Raw genomic sequence first — 25,341 nt, forward strand, 5'->3', positions numbered from 1 at the left:
GCCTATTGAGGCAACACTAGTAGCAGCCCTTACAACAGCAATTTACGACTATCGAGCAGCAGGGTCGGTAATTAAGGACCCTCGTAAATTTTATTGCCTGTGTTCGTCTGTCGGGGCCATGTGCCTTTGTTGCTTTTTAACCCAAACTACCTCCACCACTGGAGCCGAGCCAAAGTAATATTCAGCCCCGCTGTTTTTGTTAATCATTTCCTAAGCTTGATCTGTCCCTGGATGCGAGTACTTGTGCACTCGGCATCTCCACATTAAGGTCATGTCCGTAAACTGAAACGAGACAGAGTGTAGAACAAGCGACTGCAAATTTCCACCAAACCCACAAATTCGTGCACGATTTTCAAAGCTAGAATGTGTCCAGTGGCGGATTTAAGGGTTTTGGAGTAAACGCAATCAACCTGCATGTAACACCTGCTTGCCTCCCTGTCTATGGCTTTTTTCCCCCCCTCCCAGTCAATGCCAGTTACAATGGAGGAGTGCCCAAGAGGTCCCGCACTGCCTACACCCGCCAGCAGGCTTTGGAGCTGGAGAAGGAGTTCCACTTCAACCGGTACCTGACCCGGCGCAGGCGGGTGGAGATTGCTCACACCATGTGCCTGTCCGAGCGCCAGGTCAAGATCTGGTTCCAGAACCGGAGGATGAAATGGAAAAAGGAGCACAAGCTTCCCAACACTAAGATCCGCTCCTCAAGCTCGGCCTCAGCTTCAGCCTCGGGGGCCCAGCAGCAGCAGCAGATCAAAACAGGCCAGCAGCTTGTCCCCACGCCGTGCACCGCAGGTCTATAGTGCATGAACGAACCCCCCATCCCTGAAAACCCCAATCCAGACTGAGATGGCAAATAACACAAGTGGAATTTGATGGACCGATTCTCAGTATTTTACACACACACATGGTGTTATCTCTTTCACCTTGCCTCTGCTATTGGGCCCCTGTCACGTCCTTTGTGCCCTTACCCCTCTCCCCGGTCGTCCTCGCCCTCATCATATAAGCTTGAAATTCACCTTTAATTGCCACGGTGGCAACTGAAGTGTTTATATATTTGTTTATTATTATGAAAGAAGGATAACGCACATCAAACTTGGATGAAATGTATAATTGCAGTTAAAAGTGAGTGAGGTAAAAAAGTAAGTTTGACCTCATTTTTTCTTTTCAATGTTCTCTTTGATATTTCCTTTCCTTTTCTTTATTGTTGCTCATGGAAAAGTTCTAATATACTTGAAAGATATTTAGCGAGACTCTATAGATGCCAGTTAGAAAACCACACGGCATTTTATTTCTCAATTTTTTAATTTTTAATTTTTTATTTTTTTAGAGGCATGGCATCAGTCAGAGTATAGCAGTGTCGTATGTGTGTGTTCGAGTGGGTTGGTTTACTGTTGAATGTAGTCCAGGTGACTTTCACATCTAATGTACATAGACAAATCACAATGATGGCACAATAAGGAAAGCGTTTCGTCAAAGTAAGTTTATGTTTGTTGGTGTCGTATGGTCTAGTTTTATTTGTGCTATAGTGCGTCCATGTTGTGCTGTGTTCTAAACTGTGAATATTTGTATATGTTGTCTCAGTAATGGCCGTTGTGATGTAGGCTAGTTTAGAATAAATCTGTCCTTGTGAAATAAATGTGTGCTTCACTTATAAGGCTGACATGGCTTCGGATGTTTTGTCACCGCAAATACGGATTTCACTTTCACGACATTCAAGGTGCCAATTTTTTTTTTAAAAACTGATTCTCATTTGTTCATTTATATTTTTGTTATTATTATAATTTTTTTTTTGCAGAAATTAAAACTTTGAACTAACATTGTTACTTTTGGTTTACATTGAATTTCTATTCAGTGTGTGGACTATTGCGCTCTGAAGCTTTTGGTAAGAAATCCAGCCATTTGAGATGCGTACTTAAAGTGGTCACATTGTGTTGCAGTCCCGAATAATTTGCCTTGCAACATGTTGGCAACATTGTGGCTGCGTTTTCTTCCACTTTTTAACACTTTGCCAGAGTAGAAAGAAAATATTTGCGATAAATGTTATTTACAGAAAGGTTTCATTTGATAGTATTGCGCACCTCCGTTTTAATACATTCACGGTTCATCCGAAAAGACATTTTCACATTACGAATGCGCAAAATCGCTTTCGAGTGAAACCTAAGAATTGCAATGCCATGCACAAACTTTGACAGAGTGAAGTCTTATGTCTTTTTGTTACTGCTGAGTGTTCTGAATGCCGTGCGCGTTTTCGTGGATTAGGCTGAGCTGTGACAGAGTATATTATGCAGGTATCAGCTGATAGCTCCAAAGCTTTATAGGCTGTACTGACACGGGAATCAGACCAAACCCAAACTGTTAAATGTATCCGGCTACACATATTGTTCTTACTTGCCATTACGCGCTGTTCACCAGAGTGTGAGTGTTGGTCACTACCTGCTACATCCAAACAATAGAGAGTTCAGCTGGGGGACACGGCCGGCACTGGCCAATCACCGGCTCAGAGCACTTCTTCTGACCCTTGACCTTTCGACACACACAATGTTAAGACCATATATCAGCACCGAGAACTCCAAGAGCTTTTTCTTCTCATTTACGGGTTACCCAAAGAGGGCGCGGAAACAAAAACTGTGATTGTAGGTGTGAATCGGAGGCATGAGACAGCTCTCCTGCAAATAATCACTGAAACGTGCCTGTCAGTGCATGAAGAAAGGGAGCAGATATGAGCAGAAACGGATAGATGTTATTTAGTGTGTTGGCACTGATGGTTTTAGCCCACTGAATATGCCACTAACTGCACACTGGATGGGTCTGCAACGAAATAAATGCAAAATTAATTGGAGTTTTTTTTAATCCTCAGTGTGAAAAATAGATAGTTGTACATTTTCGTGTATGCTTTGCTTATTGAATGTTACCACACACAATAAAAAAAATGTGTTCTATGTTGCCGCAGACATGCTGAAGCTCCCCATTACTGTGCAGCAGTTGCTTCAGATATGGAAACTGTGCAGGAGATGACGCTGAGGCTGATTGGCACCAATTTTGCGCAGACTCCAAGAAGTCCAATTCTGCATAAATTACAGATTTCAAGTCATTTGAGTCGCGAATAGAGGTCACTTCCAATGTACTGAAATTTTAATTCGCCCGTTCACGTGACTCGCTGAATAATGAATGCCCCGGGGTCAGAAATAGATGTGAAATTCTGACTTATTTTCATTTGAAGTGATCCGCAGGGTGCGAGTCAGATCTCTTCTCTTCTGACAAAACTCTGTCCGCTGGACACAGACTGGCATGACTTGTGAGTAGACATGGTTGCTTCTTATTTTATTTAATTTATTTATTTTTAGCTTTGCAGTGATATCACAATTTTGCATACAATATCCCGGAAGTGCAATTTGCGCCATGATCTTATTGTGCATGTTACTGAATATTCCAATGCAAACAAACCTTTCCTGTTAATATCGCGTTTTGCCCTCTATGGTCTTCAAATCAATTTTAAAATCGGATCCATATCAACTTTTATTGTTTGAAAAATATACATATATACGCCTTTGGCATACAGGGTGGCCGTAGCTCAGGTATTTGAGCAAACGGTCTACTAATCGTAGTGTTAGAAGTTCGATCTCCCGACCCCTCCACACGTGCTGAGGTGTCCTTAGGCAAGACACTTAATCCCAAACTGCTTCCAGTTGAAGGCTAGCACCGTGCAATGGAGCTTAGGCGCCAAATTGCAAAGACAATGCAAAGCGCTTAGTTTACCAAGTGCTATGTAAGTGCAGACTATTTAGCCTGCTTACTGGACCTCCTATGGACAACAAGAACAAGAGCATTACGATAGTCACATTCAGTCTAAACTTTGCTTTTAAATACAGATTTTAACTGAACACATAAATCTGTTGTAAAATAAAGTAATACACATATAAGTGCAGAGGTAAAATCTACTGCGTGTGTTTCTGTGTCTGTGTGTGTGTGTGTGTGTGTGTGTGTGGCAACTGAGACGCTTCTATGCAATACAATTTTAATGAACCAAAATAAACAGTCAGTATTTATGTTGGCAACGTTCAGCTCCAAATAACTGCATGCACTAAACCACGCATCCCAATAAAAATAAATAAAAGTAAAATAATATTAATAGCAATGATGATAGCAATTACTAAACAGCTTTATTATTATATTGCTTTAAACCCCTAAGTGTAAGAAATAAATGGACAATTCAGTGAGAGTGAACACAATAGTCAAGTTGTAATTATTATAACTTGTCCGTAAACTGTCCTGAACTTTATTATTATTGTTATTATTATTATTATTATTGTTATTGTTATTGTTATTGTTATTGTTATTGTTATTATTATTATTATTATTATGGACGTAAGGCTATTTTCAAATTTACTTGCAACTAAAGCTTGCTGGGTCATTTCCAATAAAAAAAAAAGCCAGGAGTCTGTTCAACATGTAAATTAAAATATCTTTATTACAACAATCTTATGCAAAAACATGTCAGTCGTCCTAATCCGCCACAGTCTCGGTGTGGGCTCATCAGGGTGGCTCCCCTCAGCTTCAGGCGTTGAATTTTGCTTTAGCCTTGATGTTGGGCTGTGTAAACCTCGCAGAAAGAGTTATCTTGGTCTGAGAGTGTCGGTAACCCAAGCCTGGCTGTTAAGAGCTCCCAGTGTCAACATTGTGGGAAGATATGGACCGCCGTCTGGCTAATATCCAGAGGTCTCTGCCTCTAACTCCTCTTCGCTGACAGTGATAAGGAGCCTTGATTTGTGTAAATACATCTGATACAGTTGTTTAATGCGAAAACAGCCCGAGATTTAAAACGTAATCAATCAGCTACTTTTGGCTCAAGGAGAAAGTTTTAACTGCTTTCTTTGTGCTTTGTTTTCTTCTGCTTCTTCTTCTTCTCCCGAGCAAAATGCAAATCTGGAAAGTAGTAGGTTAGAAAAAAAGTGAAATCAGTAGGGTACCAGCTGAGGACTTTTGATTTCCAACTTCTCCTTGTTTTTGAACTCCAAATAACTTTCCACTCAAGACTCCATTCCTCTGTCCTGGGTCAGGGAAAAGTTCAGGTGCGGTGGCAAAAGCTGGCGTAGGGGTTGTCTTCCAGAGCACGGCCGTGTCAAGCCATAAATCCGCTGACAGCTTCAAATCTACAGAAGAAATTAAACAAAATTATCATTTGCTTTAATAAAGGAAAGATAGCTCATCTCTTCACATTCATGCTTCCAAAGCCTAAAGTGCAAATTTAGCCTTCTTTCTTTTAACTCTTATCCTAATTTTTCCTTCTTTAAAAAAAATAAATGTTAAATGTGAGTAAGGTGAGCTAATAAGAGGGGCTCTGCCTCTGCTCCTGCCTTTTAAAAGTTTACCGCTCAAGTTGTAGTTTGAGAGGACAAAAGCTGATGTGGGAGTGGGGATGCTTTCTATGTCCGCCCCAAATGATTAATAGTTGTGGTGGAATTTTTTCCACGCCCGCTGCTGCTTCAGTGTTGACGGAAAACAAGCGCCAAACGGTGCCGTGAAGTAGAAAAGCTCTTCCAGGCTGGGATTTTTGGCAGTACCTGGAATGTTTGAAGGCGGATATATTTCACGGTTGTACACTATTTATATAGAAACTGTTTCATATCAAGGCAGACATGGTGGAATAATAATTTTAAAAAATCCCCCCCACAACCCTTAACCTTTGCACCAGCTTGTAATTTCAACCATCACTCAGCTGTTCATAGGAAACGCATAAGTGCATGTAGGTCTAATGGGGGTCCATGTACTGATCAGCGGGGTCGAGCAGCCGCGCTTTGGTTACCTCAGCTCCGCTTTCCGCTCTCTGCTGACTGACAGGCAGCCCTCACATCCACCAAGACGCTCAGCCCCCTTCATGTAGGACAGGTAAACGTGTAACGTGTTTGTATTTGTGCAGACTTTGCTGATGGAGGACCAGAGGCTGACTAAGTGGTGCCAAAGCAGGAGTCTGACAATTAGGACTTGGGGGCGATATTGAGTTGAGTTTTCTGCAAGGCTCCTCTCAAACCTGACTGTGTTGTTACAGAGAACGAAAAAAAAAGCAGATTCACTGCCAGCGAGGAGTAATTATTATTCCACTCTTAAATTCTATTTAGTAAGGTGTGTGTGTGTTTTAGAGGTGGGGGTGCGATCCCCATGCATAACGCGAATTATCACTCCGCAGCGCAAACACTCTCGTTACAGTGTGGCTCGGGGCTGCTGTGCACTCGAAGCTCAGCATAATACGGCAGGATTAGCTCTTTCAGCTGCTAACAGGCACCAAATATATGGCACTTTAAAACTGACAGAACAGTCTTTACCCCTGAATGGGCGACACGTGGAAAAAAAAAGCTGCTTCCCCTGCGAGAGGCTTGCTCCTCTGCCAGATACATTGCAGTGTCACATACCCCTCTTTTTTCTCCCTCCAAACTGATCCGTTTCTCCTCGGGGGCAATGACTGCCTCCATTAATGATTCACGGGCTCAAATAAAAGGGATTTAAGTTGACGTTGCGTCACGTGAGCGCGGCGCATAATACTGCGCGGTGTTATGGCACTGGGAAGAAAACCGGAGCCCCGGTCTGGCCATATGATGCAGATTATATGCGGGTTACCCCCACTTTCCGCGAGGGGAGTCCTGGCTTTGTAGTTTGTTTATCCAGGGGAGGAAAAAAGAAAGTAGAGGCAGTCTGAGAGAAAGAGGATTCCGGGTTTGTGGATGTATTCTGCTGTCACGGACGGATATGTTTTTCCACGCGGACGGAGTCAGAGCTCGAGCTTTGGGAGGATGGATTTTATTTTGAGGTATTTCCGCTGATTGTTCATTACTGTCGTGAGTTATTGCTGCGCGAGGCAGAGGTCAGTAACAAAGGGTCCAGGGCTTCTTCTTCTTTCTTTTTATTTGCAGGGAGATCAAATTGACACATATCAAGAAGCTTCATCTATGTATTAATATCTCAGTTATCACAGCTAATAGAGCGAAGCAAATACCTTTGACCAGAGCGATTTACACAGATTGTATGCATAACCATTTAAGGATTTGTCTGGGCCATTAAGGTTGAGACATTGTTCCAGTTTATGCTTGTTTGCCCAACGCTGTGATAAATGCAGCTTTAATTTCAGTCCAAAACTTTAAACAGAGGCGCGGAAAAAAAAAAGGGGGGGGAGGGGGGGGCAATTTCAGTTTTAATTGCAGCTTTAACGGCGTGAGCTATAACATTTGGATTAAGAGGCCTGTGTTGTAAATAAAGCAGCCATTTAAATATCGGCTTCCAAGCAAAAGCTAAATAAATAAATAATAATAATCAAAGCGCTCGGCACTTCTGTAAAACAAAACATCTCGATGCTTTACGTTTTTGTGCGTAAATCATACATCAAGATGAGATCCGTGAAAGAAAAAAAAAGTATAGGGAAGCGGTGGGGTTGTGTCGCTCCGCCAGGGAAACGAGGATATAATGGAAGACGGAGTGCCATCCAGGACCGGGCGGCCGCTCTGAGGTCACGGCGCTCCTGCTTGATTTATGGGCGCGGGGACTTGGGGAAGATGGTGCGCCTGAGCTAATGACTATTCGATCTATTTGTGGAGAAATTGCTTGCCGACCAGCAGGGAAACAACAAATGCGTTATTTGCATATAGGCCAATTTTTATGTTATTATGATTTTGTGCTGATAACCAGCCGTTTGTGTCTGTAGCGCTGTTTGTACACGAAGAATATCAGAATTTGGCCTTTTAGTTTCTGTTTTCTATTTTGTGTATTTGTTTTTCATAGACTGACACTGTCTGTGTGTAAGTCTGTGTTTTTATGTTAAAATGAATTTAAATCGACTGCTTCCTTTAAGCTGTAAAGATATCTTTACTTAACTAAAAATAGGTTTTTTAAAAATACGTTTCATTGGATCTTGCAGTTTAATCAAAAAATCCCAAATAAAAGATGACTTAATTTCATTAGTTCTTATTTATTTATTTACTTTTAAAGATTTATGTTTGACTTTTATTTTTTAAGTCATGACGCGCGGGCCTAAACAACGCACGCGTAACAACAATTGCCTTATTATTTATAATTACATTTCGATCTTAGCAGTATATTGGAGCCCTGGATTTAAAATAAAACCCACACTAATTTAATTTACAAAATCGTTGAAATGTTGGATCATTCTCCGAGAAAATGTAAATATTTGTTCTACTCCTCGTTGCAGAATTCCAGCTTAGTAAATTCTGGCCAACGGACGGTCTCCCAGACACCTTGAACTGCCTTCGGTAAGTCCATATATCTTTATTGATTTGTGTTATGAATGCTTGATGGTGATATCCTTATTCAATTTCTAATAAGCACCACACACGCCCACCGAAGCACTCGCAGGAATAGAGAAGCAGCCTATGGCTTGTACATTTCCTTGTAGCAGCAATATGACCAGCCCGAGAGCAATAATTCCTTCTCTTCCACTTGTCTTTGTGGTGCAATTTGTCACTATAAAAGTGACGAGAGGAATCGCAGCTCTTGGAGCGGTGCCTTACTCATTTCAAAAACCACTTTCTGTGAAAGCCATCTGCTTCTAGCTGCCATAGTTTACAGCACTGAAGTTTTTGAAAATATTTTTTTCTTTTATCAAAATTCCTTTCTTTCCTTTTCCTCTTTTCTTTTCTTTTTCCTTCTCACATTTTGCTCCTTATTATGGCCGGCAGTATACGAGCCCCTCTGACTTTTAACCCTCTCCTCAGGGCCACATTAAAGAGAGAGTCGAATCAGCATTTTAGCACAACACAAAGAAGTAAATAATTATACAGACTGGCTACTTTTGTTTGGGGGGGCAAAAAAAGCACAGTTAGCTTAAAAAACCCTCATATGTGAATTTTTGGGTCCCACTCAACCTCCCACGCCGTCCGTGTGTTCTACACTTTTTAATTGTGTCACTGAATTTTGTCCCAGAGCCTGAAACCAGCAGAGAAGCTGCAGCTCTGGACGTGTTTACAGCCCGGGGAAGCTGAGAGGACATAAATCTACTTTTCTCAGGCTTTCTTTTTGGCTGCAAAAGACAGCATTAATATGCTGAGGGATTCCCCCTGCTGCCGCTCTCTTCTCCCCTGGTCCTCGCTGCATGTCCTCCACTTTGCCTTTTGGTGATGAAACTTGTGCCCATTTTTCACACCCTGCTCCTAGAGGGGGTTGATATAAATCGAATACAGCTTTGATCAGCTATGCTTTCAAAAATCTCAGCTATTTGAAAGCACAACTATATATACATATATCTGTGCCTGCGTGTGTGAGAGCGTCTCGGTGTGTGCGCAGTATTTCGGTGTATTTAGGTATTTATTTTATTCTTGTGTTAAAAAGCCATAAAGGGCGTACCTGGCGCAGAAAATGAAAACGCACTGCTGTCTCCTTTTTTTCGCCAAAATGTGCAGAAATGCGGGTTAATGATTAAGCCGTGGATAGAAGCCCTTTATGTCCCATGGAAATGGAAATGCAGCATGGTCGGGGCCTGATTATTCCTTTGTATTCCACCTCTCTCTCCCTCTCTCTCTCTCTCTCCCACATCTCATTCACTGTGTTCATAATTCCACTGCAGGCCACGGAGTACATAATAACAGAAAAGATGTAAAACACTTAAGGGAAGGACTGTGCTATTTTTGTAGAGATATAAATATATATGTATATATTTTTCGTTCTAGACGCACTACCTCATTTGGTTGGGGGAGGAGGAGAGGCAACCACTTGATTTGAACAGGCTTTCCAAGGCGCTACTTCATTTGCATAATTTTTCTTGTCTATGGTGACGCTCTGGTTCGGGGCAGTTCACTGGTGACTGCATGGTACTAGGATCACATACACCAGCATAGCCTTGGCCAACTTTAATATTGCTATGAAGCCCTGGTCATTGCTCTATAGCAGGACGATACATTCAATCTTGGGGCCAGATAAGTCTTATCTCGTTGACCCGACAGCTCACGCCTGCTTTCGTAATCTCGGTTTACCCATCCACGTCGAGTAGGAAAAAAAGGAAAAGAGGAAAAAAAGGGGGCTTCTCTTGGCTCTTCCTTTTTTTTTTTTTTTTTTTTTTTGTTGTGGCTGCTAATACTCGGTGTATGGCAGGGCGCAGTCTGCTACCGCTGCTTCACCCAGTCAGCCCTGTCTTTAAACTTTTCTCTGGATTACTGCTTTGATCGATTTCGTCGCTGAATGAGAAAATATTGCTTGGTGCTCTGCATTCGTCGTAAGAGGATAAGGTAAGCAGGCCAGGAATAGGCTCCCTCGGTTGTAAATGGCTGAGTTTGTATGTCGCGCGGTGATTTATCACCGTATGACTTAGATCTCGGTTCAGGAAGAGTTCACACACACACACAGTCAGGCGGCCAGATTTCTCCAGCGTGGAGCGGAGGGGCTGCGCAGAGAGCTCAAGTCTGTCTTTTGTCTCTCTTTTCTCTGCCGTTTATGACTATCGCAATGGTTCGCCTGGAGATACACACCACAGAGCTTCGTGATATCTTTTCCCGGTCATCACGAGTGCAGACACGGTGAAGACACGTCCTTTCAGTCTGCGGTTTAACAACGCTGAGGGCATTTTGAAACTGATTTGCTTTTTGTTATTGTATGCAGAACGGCACAGGCCAGAATTGCTCGACATTTACATTTTCCGTGTGCTCATTTTATGATGATGCATCGCATAGTTATGTGTCTGCTTCGGGGCTATGGATTATGAAACATACAAGAGGGCTTCTTTTTTTTGTTTTAAACTCTATTTTTAAATCATTTTTAGTGCCCGGGTAACTTTTGCTATCAGACATAAAACAACCCATAAAACAACAAAATCTCAACAGTGTTAAATGCAGTATATATATATATTTAATTTAATGTATTTATTTGCTTTATTCAAACGACGTGTAATGGCTAAATCTATAGAATCTACAGAGTAGACAGCAAATGCAGGGTTTCATAACCAAGCGAAAAATGAATGGGAATATTTTATTTCTACTCAAAATCATTAGCTTTACAATAATAATAATAATAATGATAATAATAATAATAATAATAATAATAATAATAATAGCTGTTGAATCCACTGTTTCATTGTTAATGTCCCATTAATGTCCCATTATAAAAAGATTTCCCCCAAAAGAGCAGTGATGTGTGTCTATCATAGTTTATAGTCTCTCCCCGAGGTTACCTACATGAATTATGGTGCTCCAGCAGCAGCCTCTAGCTGTACCATCCCCGGGTTTCTGTCTGCTTAATACTTGCTTTGTTAGGGCTTGGATGTTCACCGGGCCGCTCATTCCGAGCGGGCAGTCCCGGCTCACTGACCCCCCCGCCCTCATATATCACCGCGACCGGCCGCCGCGCAGACAGCATCGACAGCAGCCATTATTATGGGCCTGCTATGGAACAAAGTTCAAACCATGGGGATGGAAATGCACGGCCGCCGGCCGGTTTTTCAGGTTTCCTCGGGGCCCTTACATTTTTTCTACCATTATGACGAAATGTAGAAAAAAAGGGGGGGAGAGGAATAAAAAAGAGAGAGACTGTATGTGGCAAGTTCAGGGATATTTTATTCTCTTAAAAATTATTTATTTTTTCTAAAAGTGAAAAATAAAATGGGTTGAAAGTTTGTGAATCCAACGGTATGGTTTTCACTCGCTATACAGGAAATTAGATACACCGTTGACAGCCCTGTTGGTAGAATAACAGTGTAAAAGAAATATTATTTTCCTGTGTGGTAACCCGCTAACAAGCTATTTCCACAACGCATTTCTCCATAAGGCCTACTGTAACTATATTCTGTTTCAGTGTTAGTTAGAATCAAAGATTTTAAAACGCCACCCGGCGTCTTTTCGCGTTTCTAAATGATTTGACAGTCTGAAATGCTTTTAAAATGGTTTTATGTTCGCCACAGATGGTAATACAAGGTTAGTGCGTGCCTCTGTGCCCCGTGTAAGCCATAAGGTAAACGGTAATAGTCCACAGAATTGTTGGCCCTATCTTGCCTCCATAGTCTCCAGTGTCAGGGCTGCATTGAAAAGTAAGATGGATCGCCACCATTTCTTCTCCTCACAGTGCTTCTTGTAACCCTAGGTTCACCCAAGGAGGCCATTGGCGGAGAGGCGTCACGTGACCACGGGGTGCCAATGTTATTCTACAAGGGTGTCAAGACCCTGTCAGTTTCTGAAATAAATATTGGGAAACGGCGAGATGCAAAAGGCAACCTACTACGACAGCTCCGCAATTTACAGTGGCTACCCATATCAAAGCGCAAATGGCTTCAGTTATGATGCCAATCAGGTCCAATATCCCCGGGCCTCTCATGTGGAAAGTGAGTACCATCGACCTGCCTGCTCCCTGCAGTCTCCTGACGGCTCCGTGGCTTTGCAAAAGCCGGGGGAGATGGCGGAGAGCTGCGACAGGACCACAGCCATTCAGGCGGCGCAGTCCAAGGTTCATCCCGAAAGCAATCAACCGCAGGTGCCGGTGTCAGGCCCACCCCCTCCCTCACAGTCCCCCGGTGCTATCAGCCAAAACACAAGCAACGGATCCAACCAACCAGCCAGTGCCAAGAACGACTCCCCGACCTCTACCGCTCGCAGCAAGCAGATCTTCCCCTGGATGAAGGAATCCCGTCAGAACACCAAGCAGAAACCCACCAGTAGCTCCAGTTCAGGTACTCACCGCATAAACACGACTGCTCCTCTAATATCCACACTCTTTGTTCGCCTGCAACCAGAAAATTACTCAAGTTTGGTTTAGAGAGGATGCAATGCAGAAGGGGGTGAGCAGGTAAGGGCTTACGAGGAAAGGGGGGTGGGCCCACAACAGAACAATACTTCCCCTGGGAAGGTCACAATGGTCAGTTTTCTGCGTCTGTGACAGGAAGTTGTTAAATGTTTTAAATCATTAATAATCAGTGTGTCATGGAATTACATTGCTATTGCTGTAATGTATAATCACCATAATCCCACACATACCCTTTACTATTACAGTTATTTATTCTACACTGCAATTGTAGTGAAGTGCAGTGTAAACTGACAGACTGGCTACATTGCATCCTGGTCAAAATCTGTAAGGATTGTTACAAATTATTTGCGCAATATGACGTTTTAGTCTGCGGAAAAACTGTATGCCACATTAACAGTAGATCTCACCATTTGTTGTCTCTTTTGCCCTGCAGCTGACCTGTCCCTACTGTAAACACACCTCTCCACTGATCACATAATGGTCCTGGACAGACAACAAACACACACAACAGTTGTTTCAGTTTGTCCTGCTGTTTTGATTAGCGAAAAACTCTGTGGGTCAGTGTGCATGTGTGGGAGTTGGTCCGTAGGGGGGTATTTACTTAGAGGAAAGCTAAACATTTCGAAATGCACATCTTCCCACGAACTTCTTATTTTGTAAATTCAGTGGCTATATGCTTTAATTTCGGTATGCAGGTTACAGTGCACTGACAGAAGCAAAGGCGCGTGGCTCAATGAGTATCAGGAGAGGTGTTTTTTTGTGTTTTTTTAACAATCCTTAAAAAGTCCCAACCCTTTACGCACGTTCATGCACGCAAGGTAGAACCTGGTGTTTTGACGCCAGGGACATTCAGGGTCAGGGGTTCTGAGTTTAGCTCTGGGTAGTCAACATTTACTTCCTTTCTGTAAAAATAAATGGATAATAATCTAATGACATTCCAGGATCTTATCAAGTGCAATCGCTGAACTGCAAGGCAGTGTGGCGCTTTTCATTAAGTTTAGTTATTTCAAGTGCAGCAAAGGTTTTTAATTTGTTTTCAACAACACATAGCCGATTTATGGAAACCCTTGATGCACGTTCAAGGCTTATAAGAAGGGCAAATCTTATTATTGAGATCTCATTGTCAAGATGAGGACACTGTTGTGGTTTGAAGAGTCTTATTTTCACTTCCATAACGAAGAGTTTCAGAATTGCTTTCAAAGACCTTTCGTGAGCTGGTGGATTTTCTTAATAAATTAAGCAGCAGTCTTCAGTGAATGCGCAATGCGCATAGCTTTGTTACGCTGTTAAGAAGTCTTCAGGACGTATACAACATATAAAAACCCAGGCTTTATAAACAATTTTGGAAAGCCCTTTACATTTTGCGCAGATACTAATTCCAGATACCGCTTTGTTCACGTAGCGACAATCAAACATTCAAAGCTCTTCATCTTTACTTAGTTTCACTGTTTAAGTAGTTAAAATGCAAAGCAGACTGGTTTCAACCTGAATTGTGCTTGGAAGGGTGTGTTAATGACTTTGAATAACGCCCGGAGCTTCCAGTATTTATCAGAAAAAGAATTTATACGCACCTGTTACTCACGAAGGAAAGATGCACAGTGCTTCACACATGCGTTACACATACGCTTCATTCAGCACCTTTCATGACCTAAACTAAGAGGCCTTTTGAAAATCAAGTAGTCAAAAAAAGTAAAACTAAACTGTAATAATCGCGTGATTCTAAAGCATTACGTCAAATTTACGGGATCACTTCTTTCTCATCCATAACATAACACAATGGACCAGATTATGTCATCCTGCATTGCTATTACTTTAGGTTTGGGCGAAAGGTAGTGATAGTTATTAAATGTTGGCCGCCTGCCATAACAGTAAGTAGACTAGCACCTTGCAATTCTGCAGCCAAGATCCAGCCTCTTAAGCTTATCAGTGAGGGCAAGGCGAACTGTTTTATATATACCCTGAGGAATGCATAATGCTTGTGTTTGCATTATGTGTGAGCTACCCTGCAACTATGGGGGGAAATGAGGGTCAAGATGTTTTAGTAGTAAACCTGAGGTTACCTGATTCCATATCACATACTGAGCCATTATTGTCCAGTTGCACTTTTTGCTTTGCAGTCTGTGAAGCTGTGCATGTGACTAGTTGGCTAATGGAGCCTTGATGATAACTCCTGTGATTTGCCATAGGGGAGTGGGTTTATTAGATATATTGAGATGTTTGGAACATATGCGCATACGCACGTTATTAGTGTTACTGATCATTGTGATACATATTTAAGTGGGCAAACTTATTTAGTAAACTACTCAGTCAACACCACCGCCCCCTCCTGATCGCAGTTTGCTAACAGCTATGTGTTGTCACATGATGTCGCTTTCACTCTCCTGTCTTTGCCTCTGTACCTCTCTCTCTATAACGAATTACTGACTGACATCCTCCTCTCCTTCATCCTGACAGTGGAGAATTGCCCCGGTGACAAAAGCCCTCCGGGGTCAGCAGCATCAAAGAGGGCCCGGACAGCTTACACTAGCGCTCAGCTTGTGGAACTGGAGAAGGAGTTCCACTTTAACCGGTACCTCTGCAGACCCCGGAGGGTAGAGATGGCGAACCTGCTCAACCTCACAGAGAGACAGATCAAAATCTGGTTCCAGAACCGCAGGATGAAATACAAGAAGGATCAGAAAGGCGTCGGAATGATGCCTTCTCCCGGTGGACAGTCCCCGCGCAGTCCCGTGGGCCCAGCTTCCGGTGCCGGCGGTGGCGGTGTGGGAGGCGGATACCTCAACTCTATGCATTCTCTCGTAAACAGTGTTCCATATGAATCCCAGTCGCCGAATTCTTACAGTAAACCTCATCAAAACGCATACGGTATGCCTACGTCATACCCCCCTCCTTTAAATAACTCCCTCAACAACTGCCCGCCCTCCCAGAAGAGGTATCCCGGGAACGACTCTGCCACGCCCGAGTATGACGCGCATCCCCTCCAAGGCAATGGCAGTTACGGGACGCACATGCAAGGCAGCCCTGTTTATGTCGGCGGAGGTTACATCGACTCAATGCCCAGTTCTGGGGCCTCTGTTTTCGGTCTGACCCACCTTACGCACCCACCGTCCACAAACATGGAGTATAATGGAGCAATCACAATGGGTAACAGTCAGCATCACGGAGTGTGTGATCCAACACCGACGTACACAGACCTAACGCCGCACTACTCTCAGGGAAGAATCCAGGAAGCGCCCAAACTGACGCATCTGTAGCAGTGGCGCTGCCTGGATCACTCCGCCCATTGTCTTATCCACCTCCAGACATATTACTGCTTTGTTTCTGCGCCTCCTCACGGCTCCCACCATCTCTCTGCTTTTGTTTATGTTCCCTATAGTTTTTTCCCCCTTTTTATTTTTTTGGTGTGTGAAGTAGCGTAGGAAAAATAATCACGACTTGCTTGAATTTGCTCGTGTCATTGTCTCACACAGACCTTTATCTGGGCTGTAGGCGGGAGGGGAGGGAGGGGGGCGCAGTATATGCATAGACTTATTTAATCTTTTTTTAATGTTTTCAAATCAAAAACTCAAACAGGGTATTATGAACACATGTTATCCATTTTCAATGTGAATTTGTCCGTCCTCTTATTTATCCGCAGTTGAAGAATTATGTTTTCTCTCTCTCTCTTTTTTTTTGCATTTTGCATTTTGTTGCACTTATGTGTAAGGGTCCTTCAAGAGCCACGAGTTGGGATTAAGAGGGAAAATACGTTTTCAGAAGCAAGGGTCATGAGCTTACACGCAACCCCTCCCCCTTGCTTGTGTTTGTTCCATTTTTTGGACTTTCTAATGTTATTTATTTTGTTTGGTGTGAAAGATAAAAGAGTCCTTTAGTATTATTTGACACCCCCTCCATCTTTGTGTGGGTAGAAGGTTGGTGGAAAATTTGCGTCTCGGCCCTTTTTCAGCCCATACATGTTAGTCTGCATTAGCTCCTCAGCAGCAGAAAACCCATGTTCCTGTTAGAGGCTATGTTTCCATTTTTTTCTTCTTCGAAGGAGGTGTTTTATTTTTCTCAGCGAATGTAAAAATCAATCAGTCATGCAATAAGGGTGGAAAAGAAGGACATATTACGTTAGCTGTTTCTTTATTGAAGTAATAAGAAACAAACTTTTTTTTCGATGTCATACATTCCATGCTGCTCCAGTTAGAACAAATAAATAAAAGAATTGAAATATACCGAAAGCATAGCCTTCGATTTTAATTTAGACTTGGCAGAAGCATTGCACATGATCACAAATCACGAAGTGGACTAAAAAGAATAAATATACATCTTTCGGTTTCTCTGCAATAAAATGGAGGTGAAAAAAAATCAGTTTCCAAATATATAGTCAGGCAAATAGACGTAAAAGAAAAGAAACAAAAATGTTTTAACAATAATAAATCATAGAGTAGCCTATCACACATATAGAGTGGCAATACATTTCTATTTTTTCATACAACGTAACGTGGAATATTGGCCATAAATATTATCCAATAACATGCAGGCAAATATTGGCAGATATAGTAAAAATGTGTAATAAATGCTACATTCTTTTTTATTTTATTTTTTATTTTATTTTCCTCCCCTTCACTTGATTCGAGGTGAAGAAAACTCCAGGGTGGCCCTCTCCCCTCCTCTCATCTGCGTGGGCACATCCATAATAATAAAAATGTCACCGGGGCCCTTCTGGAGAATCTGCAAGAAGACAACAAGCTAAATGAGAAATCGTTTAAAAAATAATCCGCTGATATTTTCAGTCAGTCAAATGCGGTCAGAGAGGATACAGTCTGAACTAGAATCATAACGCGGCTTATTGGTCTCATTATTCTACAGATTTGCAGATGCCAGAGTGGTAAAGCCAGCTCGGTACGAAGCAGCTCCGTTGTGAAGATGGCTACAACAAAAGGAATTATCAATTTAAAAGCTTTTTTTTTAAATGACATTATATTCGTTTTATTAATTTTATAAAATTAAAAAGGTGCTACAAGAATTATTGTTAGTATTATCATTTTAATATCTCTCTTAGAATTTTTTCAGGCATTTTCAGTATTTATACATTTCCAGTATACAACAGAGACACAGCTGGAGCTAAAAGACTACACTTTGGGTGTGCAATTAACTAAATGTGGACAGTGTATACATCATTATGTTTAACATGCTCCTTTATTTCGAAACCGATGTTTACAAGCCTACTTTTTTCTACACTTGCTACATTATTTGCTCTCTTTAATTTTGCACTAAATAATGATAATAATAATAATAATAATTTCAGCCCAAACTGATTGATTTAAGTGGGCATGAACATTACTGGCCCTGACATATGGCTAGCAGGGAAAACTAGAACAATTGAACCATGGTGTGTCACTGCAAAAAAAAAAAAAAAAAAAAAAAAAAAAGCTGATGGATTGAGTATTTCTGCATCCAACACTGCCACACACACACAGAGATCCGCGCACACGCGTGCACGCGCTTTAACAACAACGCAAAGATTTAACCCATAAACAGGTAGCACGCTGATATAGTTTTAAGTGAAAGAGAAGACTTGGGCATCTTACATCCGTGGGAAAGTGGTTCTAAATCAGTCCTGCTATAAAGATAAGTGTGTAGGACAGGCTGGGGTCCACTAAAATGCAGCCACCCACTCCTTTTCTTTCACACAAAGCCTGTGCGTAATTCCCCCGAAAAAAGTAATCCGTCTTTGCCCCTAGCAACTCCGTCCTTCACTCCGCTTTCTAACATGCTACTTAAACGAAAAGTGAATGTAGTTTAAAACGCATTGAGAATTCAAAGATAAAAGCCAGGTGAACACGCTGCTTCGCCCTACTCACCGCTGGCGCGTTACCGCCTCCTCATAAAAAAGGAAATGGTGGCATCTCGTAGCTGGATTCGTATTTATCTTTTAAAATATCCCTCCAGCGACAGCTAGACTATGTCTGTGAACAGAAACTGGTTCTAATCTGAGGGGCCAGTGTTTCTCACCGGCTTCCTGCCTGCATTTGATCCGGCAGAGAGTTAGAAGCCTTAAATGTGTTGTGAGGGCACCGAGCTGTCAGACCTTTTGGCGAGTAAGATTGATCGCGCGCAGGCTTCCAGGACTCTTTGTTTGGTATATAAGCAACAAACTGAGAGAAGCCTACCACTTCTCTTCTTCCATCTCCTACTCACCGAGCCACTTTTTAAAAAATGAAAATACGGTATGTGCTGACTAACGAAAAAAAAAAAAAATATCACAAACGTGGTTTTCACAGATTATTCTGGAAGAGGTATGAAACCAAACACGGCGGGGAAGGGCAATCCAATAACATTTCCATCCGCATAATAACGCTGCAAATGGATTCGTTGTAAGTGGTCGATTGTAACTGTGTTTGCTTCATTGCAATTTCAGGTAGAAATGATAATGGGAATACAATGAGAGGCTTTTCTCAGCACTGTAACCAGTGCCCTTCCAATAAATCCAGATTTAGCCCGTGGAGTGGCTTCCTGCTTAATATGAAAAAGGAACCGTTTCAAAGATGTGAGAAGGCAGTAATTATGGTAGATTTTAGTTATCGAAAATTGTGACCAACACCAACAATGATAATAAAAGAAAGAGCTCCTGTGGGTTTACTATAATATTTGTTAGTAGCTGCACGCACACGAGCGTGCATGACCTCGTTATAATACCTTTTTGTGGAATAAACGAAACTCCTATGTGCCTTAATATCATATCTGTCAAGTCAGCATAAAAAGCCTATAATAATAATAATCATAATAATAACAATAATAACACTGTTTGTGAGCGCATACGCATAACACATGCCTGTGTGTCCCTGCGCAAATTTCTACACAATAGCTGTAAATGTTCAACCACTGTTATGGGTTGGTGAAATGGTCTGAACGTGCCATATCTGTCAGTATTAACTTTATGGATGGGCCTTTTTATTGCAACACATGCCAGCGGATGCACTGCATATGTCATTATTATGAAACCTTTAAAGAATCACATTCATTCTGGTGTCCACACTCACCTCACAGCGAACAGACTGGATTGTTGTGGTTTGTTTCTGTCGAGAAATCTCAAAATCAGTTTTGAGCGTTTCATTTTTTTTTCCACCTCTGAAGGCTGACTCTTGATTGTATGAATAGCTGGGCTACTGGCGTGAAATGTGCGTGCGTGCGTGCGTGCGTGCGTGCGTGTGTGTGTGTGTGTGTGTGTGTGTGTGTGTGTGTGTGTGCGGTGTGTGGTGTGTGGTGGGGGCGTTCTCCACTGACATCCTCAAACAATACGAGAAAGAGGAGTGCACGAATCCGCGCACCCAGGCTGTGCTCTTTCCCTGTAATAGTGAGCGCGTCAGCCATTCTTAAAAAACACATTTTGTAGCTTAGTGGAGTGGACTGCAGGGCGCGAGGAGGATAAACTCAGCAGACAAAGATGTAAATATAAACAGTCGTCCCCCCCCAGCTGAGCGAGGCGTTCTTCACCAGAGTTTTGGATCAATCAGGCAGACAGTGGCTTCTTTTGATTAAACCCCAAATTGTCATTGGGCAGAGGTAATCATGTGACAGGCAATTCGGTCCAATTTCAACCTTGTCTCCATGAATTCAATAGTTTAATAGCAGCTCGGTCCCCATACGGCCGTAATCAGTGAAATAGAAAAAAAAAAAACATTACAAGGAGATTTTTTTTGATGATTTTTTTTCTTTTTCGTCATCACTGAGCTGCAACATTTTTTAAGAAATACGCGTGCAAACTTTCCTCGGCTCTCAGGGAGAGGAGATGAATTACGAATTCGAGCGAGAGAGCGGTTTTATCAATAGTCAGCCGTCGCTTGCTGAGTGCCTGACATCTTTCCCCCCTGTCGCTGATTCATTTCAAAGTTCATCAATCAAGAGCTCGACGCTTTCACGCCCGACACTGATTCCTCCTCCCTTTGAGCAGACCATTCCCAGCCTCAACCCGGGCAGCCATCCGCGGCATGGCCGGCCTAGACACAGCCCCGACGGATGCAGCCCGCTGCCTACCGCCTCCTTACCCCCGGAGTACCCATGGATGCGGGAGAAGAAAGCCTCCAAGAGGAACCACCTGCCGACTTCCACTGCTACTACCATCTCCAACGGACCCGTGTGCTTCTCTCCGAAAGGTGGGTTATTTCAAAGCAGAAAGAGCTGCTGTAATCTATCTTCACTCTCTGGTGCTAAATTGAAGACCTGCAAAGGCCCTTACTCAAAACAACAAATAGGCTTTAAGTCGTTTCATTGTGGCAGATTTATGGTTGTTGCTTTGCAGTTATTGTGTGTGAAGCAATAAAAGGAAGCGAAAAAAAAAGTTTGGGTAAAGTTTGGTGATGTAAGATGATTTATTCCCCTAGCCGAGGCAGAGTTTTGATGTGTGACAGTAATGAAGAGTGATGGAGTGCCTTTGCCGAGGAGGGCAGCTGGAGCATTCATTAGTATCCCACACCAGCCTGGACTTCACTGCTTCTAAAGTGCACTGAGTTTAGTTCACGCTCACGCTGAGCCTTATTTTATCTATAAAACAATCTGATGAAGATCTTTACAGAGCGACGATTTTTTTAGGGGGGTGGTGAACGCTGTATAAGTTTGGTTCAGTATAGCTCTAGCGGCCATTTTGCTGCAGCGTGCTGTGAGCCACTCTCTGGTGGACTGTGATAGCCATAACGTTAGATTTATGAGCAGCAAGGTTATGTAACTGCTGGGTCCTGCTTTTTTAATCCCACGCTACTGTGCCGCTTATTTTCCAGGCTCGCCTGAGATCGTGGAGAGCGGTGGGGGAGGAGGGGGCTCCCGTCGGCTGAGAACAGCGTACACTAACACACAGCTGCTGGAGCTGGAGAAGGAGTTCCACTTCAACAAGTATCTGTGCCGGCCCAGGAGGGTGGAAATAGCGGCCCTACTGGACCTGACCGAGAGGCAGGTTAAAGTCTGGTTCCAAAACCGACGCATGAAGCACAAGCGGCAGACCCAGAGCAAGGAGAACCACAACGGGGACGGCAAGGGGCTGAGCGCCGAGGACGGCATTCACAGCGAGGAAGAGGACGAGGCCCCCCAGTACGAGCAGAGCGGGGCCCTGCTGGAAAGAGATACCTGCTCCTTTCAAAACAACACACAGCAGCTCCACAATGGAGAGTCGATGAGCTTTGCTGCTGCGCCGCTGAACAGCAATGACAAAAATCTGAAACATTTTCCCAACCCGTCACCCACTGTTCCGGGCTGCATGTCAACAATGGGCCCCGGCTCGGCATCTGGCCCGGACAATGGCGACAGTCCCCCGGCCCTGGATGTTTCTTTACACGATTTTCAACCTTTCTCCTCGGATTCCTGCCTGCAGCTCTCCGATGCAGCCTCGCCGAGCTTGTCAGAGTCTCTGGACAGCCCCGTGGACATTTCTACGGACAGTTTCTATTTTTTCTCGGAGTCTCTAACTACAATCGACTTGCAGCATCTGAACTATTAACTAGAATCAATCAAATAACTTTTTTTCCCTTCTTTCTTTCGGGACAATAAATATCAGGCTACAACAACATTAACCCCGATGTTATTTGTATATTCGGCACATTTATTCTGTTGATATTTGACTTGACGATTAATACAAGGTAAGGATGAGATTAAATCACTGAAGCAGCTTAAACGTGGCTTGTAATTACCATAACAACTTGTTCTCTTGGAATGGAAATTATGAGTGTTTGTGAATAATTATACAATATTAGGCCTATGGAACCTGGTCGTTTTTATTTTTGTATAGCTTCCAATGTCTTGGATATTTTTGTTAGAATACAATTAACTTGCTACAATCTTCTTTTTTTCTGGTGTTTGAGTGATTTATTATCCATTTTCCAGACTTTTCTTTTTTTCTTTTTTCTTCTTTTGCTTGAATTATTCATGTAGAAAAATACACAAAATAAAAATAATTTTTAAAAAGTAGGACATGGCGAGATAGAGACGTTATGCAAATTTAACAACAGGTTGGTAATGAATATAAATAGGCTAGACTTCGAGGTGTCGTTGAAGGCACACACGGTGTAATTTTTTTTTCCTAGGACCAAATTTCCACATCCACAATTATGTTTGAAAAGTTTGCCGAACCATAAAAAATTAAATCAGTTTCCTGAAATCTTAAAACTTTGGAGGTGACACTTTTTTTTTTTTTTAAGTCAAATGATGTATAATTTTGCACAAACTGAAAAAAAAAACAAACACTCAGGCAAAATTGCAGTATTTTCTTTAAATCTTTTGGATAATTCGCATTTACACATAAACATAAAAAGATGGTTTTACACTGTTTGATTAAGCACCAACACAGATTATTTCTATTTTCACCTTCAAACTATTTTGTAGAGAGAGAGAGTGGGGGAGGGAAAAAACAGCAAATATGGCAACACGAATCTAGGCATGACAGAGCTCTTAACATTGTATGCATGTTGCAGGCAAATACGCGAGCCATGTTTGCCTTCAGGAGCTCATAAATCACTCCGTGGCATGAATGAGACGGACATTAAGGAGACCAATTGTGGCGTAATGTGCACAAATAAAACCCCACTTACATTTTCATATGGGACTCCCCAATTCCTGGGCTAAAAGGGGCTGATTCTCTGCATGCGTTTGGTAATAATTCATTTTTATAGCTTGTTTAAACACGGCTCTGGCTCGGCGACAGCAGCAGCGGTAGCAGCCTGCTCAGGTTATGAGTTGCACACTTTCCCTCGTGTGTTAAAAGTAGACTAAACTCAAAACAGACTACTCTTAGACTAAATGCGATTCATCAGATAAATAATTACCAATAAGAGCCAGCTTGCTGCATTGAACAGGGTCGGCCATCATGGCATACTTTATTAAGAAAGTATCTGTATTTTGGGGGGATTTTACAATCACTTTTGCACTTGTTTTAAAGGGCTTATAAAGTGTCTTGCTGTGCTGTATTACACCTGATTTCACTTTGGGAAATGAGCTCAACTAAAAAAAAAAGTTATAGTCCACTTAAACAGGTTTATTTGCAACATGCTTATAAAGAAAGAAGGAAAGAAGGGAAAAGCCGCATAGGCCTGCCTGCCTGCACGGATCGATCCAGAAACTCATCTACACGCGCGACATTCAGAGGCTCCAACGTTTATCGAATAATCTGGAAGCCATAAGCAGCTCATTGACTGGCTGGACATTAGTCTTACTGAGCAAGTGGTCTGTGTTTGAGTTTAAGGAGGAGGAGAGGAGGGGATGTATGGGTAAAGGCGGGGGCAGATCTTGCACTCCTGCACTCTGACTAACCACAGGGCCAGTTTAACCAAATCATTCCAAGACAGCGCGCCTTTTCTGCGCACATGCGTTCACACACAAAGAGCCAAGAAAGCTCCGAGGCCTGGCGAAGTTTCCATAATCAGGCAAGGCAAGATCCACTGCGCCCACTCACTACTTTTTCACAGGCAGCTGGGAAGACAGAGGAAAGGGAGGGGGATGATGGTTAGAGGGTATTGACCCTACTCCCCCCTCCCTCCAACTGGAGGGAAGTTTGCACCTCTTATCTTTTAAACTCTTTGAAGTATCATCGTTATGGCGATTATCGGCATGCATTTCTATTTCATTTGCCATATTAGTGGTAGAAGCATCCACATCATTTACTTGTGTTAAAATTCACAAAATCAGACTACATTAAAATTCTTAACTAGAACAACTTCAGTGAATGAACACCTCCAAAAAAAAGTAACTGTGTGGTATGGCTGCATAACATCTCAGATTATTGCACGATCCTTATTATTAACAACGAGTAAGCATCATCTGAATGATGTGCTTGTCCACGTGGGGCGCCTTTACACACTGTTGTATTATTTAATTAAAAGTGAGGCGTAAACAGTGGGCTCCAGTAGTCCCTTCTGACATGTAGTGGAGTCAAAGCAGCGCAAAGAACTGCAAATAATTGATACAGTGACAAAAACACCAGCTGTGTTTGATCCATTACCACCGCTGCGTAAAGTGTTCCCTTGAATGCATAGCGATAAAACATCTCCAAGAATACGATCATATATTTTCTATAGACGTTAAAAACATTTCGAGATTTAGAGTGTATGACCACATGCGACCTTTGGGGGCGCTCATCCCTCCGTGTGAGTCTCTCTCACTCGCTCCCTCCCTCCCTTCTTCCCGCTTCATTCCTTTTGCTTCCTCAGTGAGAGGTTGGGCATCTGCTGCCGCTGCCGCCAGTCTCCCACGCACAAGCTCTGCCCCTTCTCAACGCCGCTTTTCGTGGGCATTAATTTCGCCAACAGCTTTATTTGATGAACTTAACAGGATAATCAGCCCACACTTGCACCTCGGGCTATGTGGATGCATTAGCTCCACGACTGGCCTCGCGTTATGAGATCATTTGATCACTATACATGCATAATGAATACATGTGGGAGTGAAATCAGGGTGGATAGCAGACCCTATGACCGGAGCAGAGGGGGGAAAGAAATTAATACCACATCATCTTAATGTTCAATGTGTTGTCTTGTCGCTTCATCACCTGTGACCTCCCGGCAAAGCGAGCAGTCATATACGTCTAATGCGACCTTGATGGGGAAACAAAGTTGTGCAAAATAAAAAGGCGATCTGTGACGGGAGAGAAGTTTT

At 42.6% G+C, this 25,341-nt stretch overlaps 2 protein-coding genes and 1 long non-coding RNA gene across 10 annotated transcripts in view; 2 read left to right on the top strand and 1 right to left on the bottom strand.

The window, feature by feature from the left end:
- hoxa3a (homeobox A3a) overlaps positions 1-16,938 on the top strand; it is a 31,873-nt gene extending 14,935 nt beyond the window's left edge. For 5 of the 8 annotated variants that reach the window (XM_039605510.1, XM_039605514.1, XM_039605513.1 and 2 more), the window contains 3 exons: positions 8,192-8,252; positions 12,064-12,646; positions 15,175-16,938. In XM_039605510.1, the coding sequence (XP_039461444.1) occupies positions 12,181-12,646; positions 15,175-15,974 (1,266 nt within the window). In that variant the 5' untranslated portion in view covers positions 8,192-8,252; positions 12,064-12,180 and the 3' untranslated portion in view covers positions 15,975-16,938. Of the gene's footprint in view, positions 1-465; positions 3,293-5,142; positions 6,800-8,191; positions 8,253-10,057; positions 10,221-12,063; positions 12,647-15,174 lie in introns of those variants that run through there. The other 3 variants (XM_031756106.2, XR_005609831.1, XM_031756107.2) reach the window with 3 other exon arrangements.
- On the bottom strand, positions 4,448-10,041 carry LOC120435683. The gene is made up of 2 exons (XR_005609832.1): positions 9,343-10,041; positions 4,448-5,147 (listed from the first exon to the last, which is right to left on the bottom strand). It is a non-coding gene; the product is annotated as an uncharacterized LOC120435683 (long non-coding RNA).
- Positions 16,939-17,434: 496 nt separating the features above from the next.
- LOC116332995 (homeobox protein Hox-A2a) lies at positions 17,435-22,537 on the top strand. The gene is made up of 2 exons (XM_031756112.2): positions 17,435-20,861; positions 21,483-22,537. Exons 1-2 carry the CDS (start codon positions 20,498-20,500, stop codon positions 22,193-22,195), a joined length of 1,077 nt encoding a protein of 358 aa, XP_031611972.1. The 5' UTR covers positions 17,435-20,497; the 3' UTR covers positions 22,196-22,537.
- Positions 22,538-25,341: the final 2,804 nt, after the last annotated feature.

This window comes from Oreochromis aureus, linkage group 22, assembly GCF_013358895.1.
Source record: "Oreochromis aureus strain Israel breed Guangdong linkage group 22, ZZ_aureus, whole genome shotgun sequence".
Taxonomy (NCBI): Eukaryota; Metazoa; Chordata; class Actinopteri; order Cichliformes; family Cichlidae; genus Oreochromis; species Oreochromis aureus.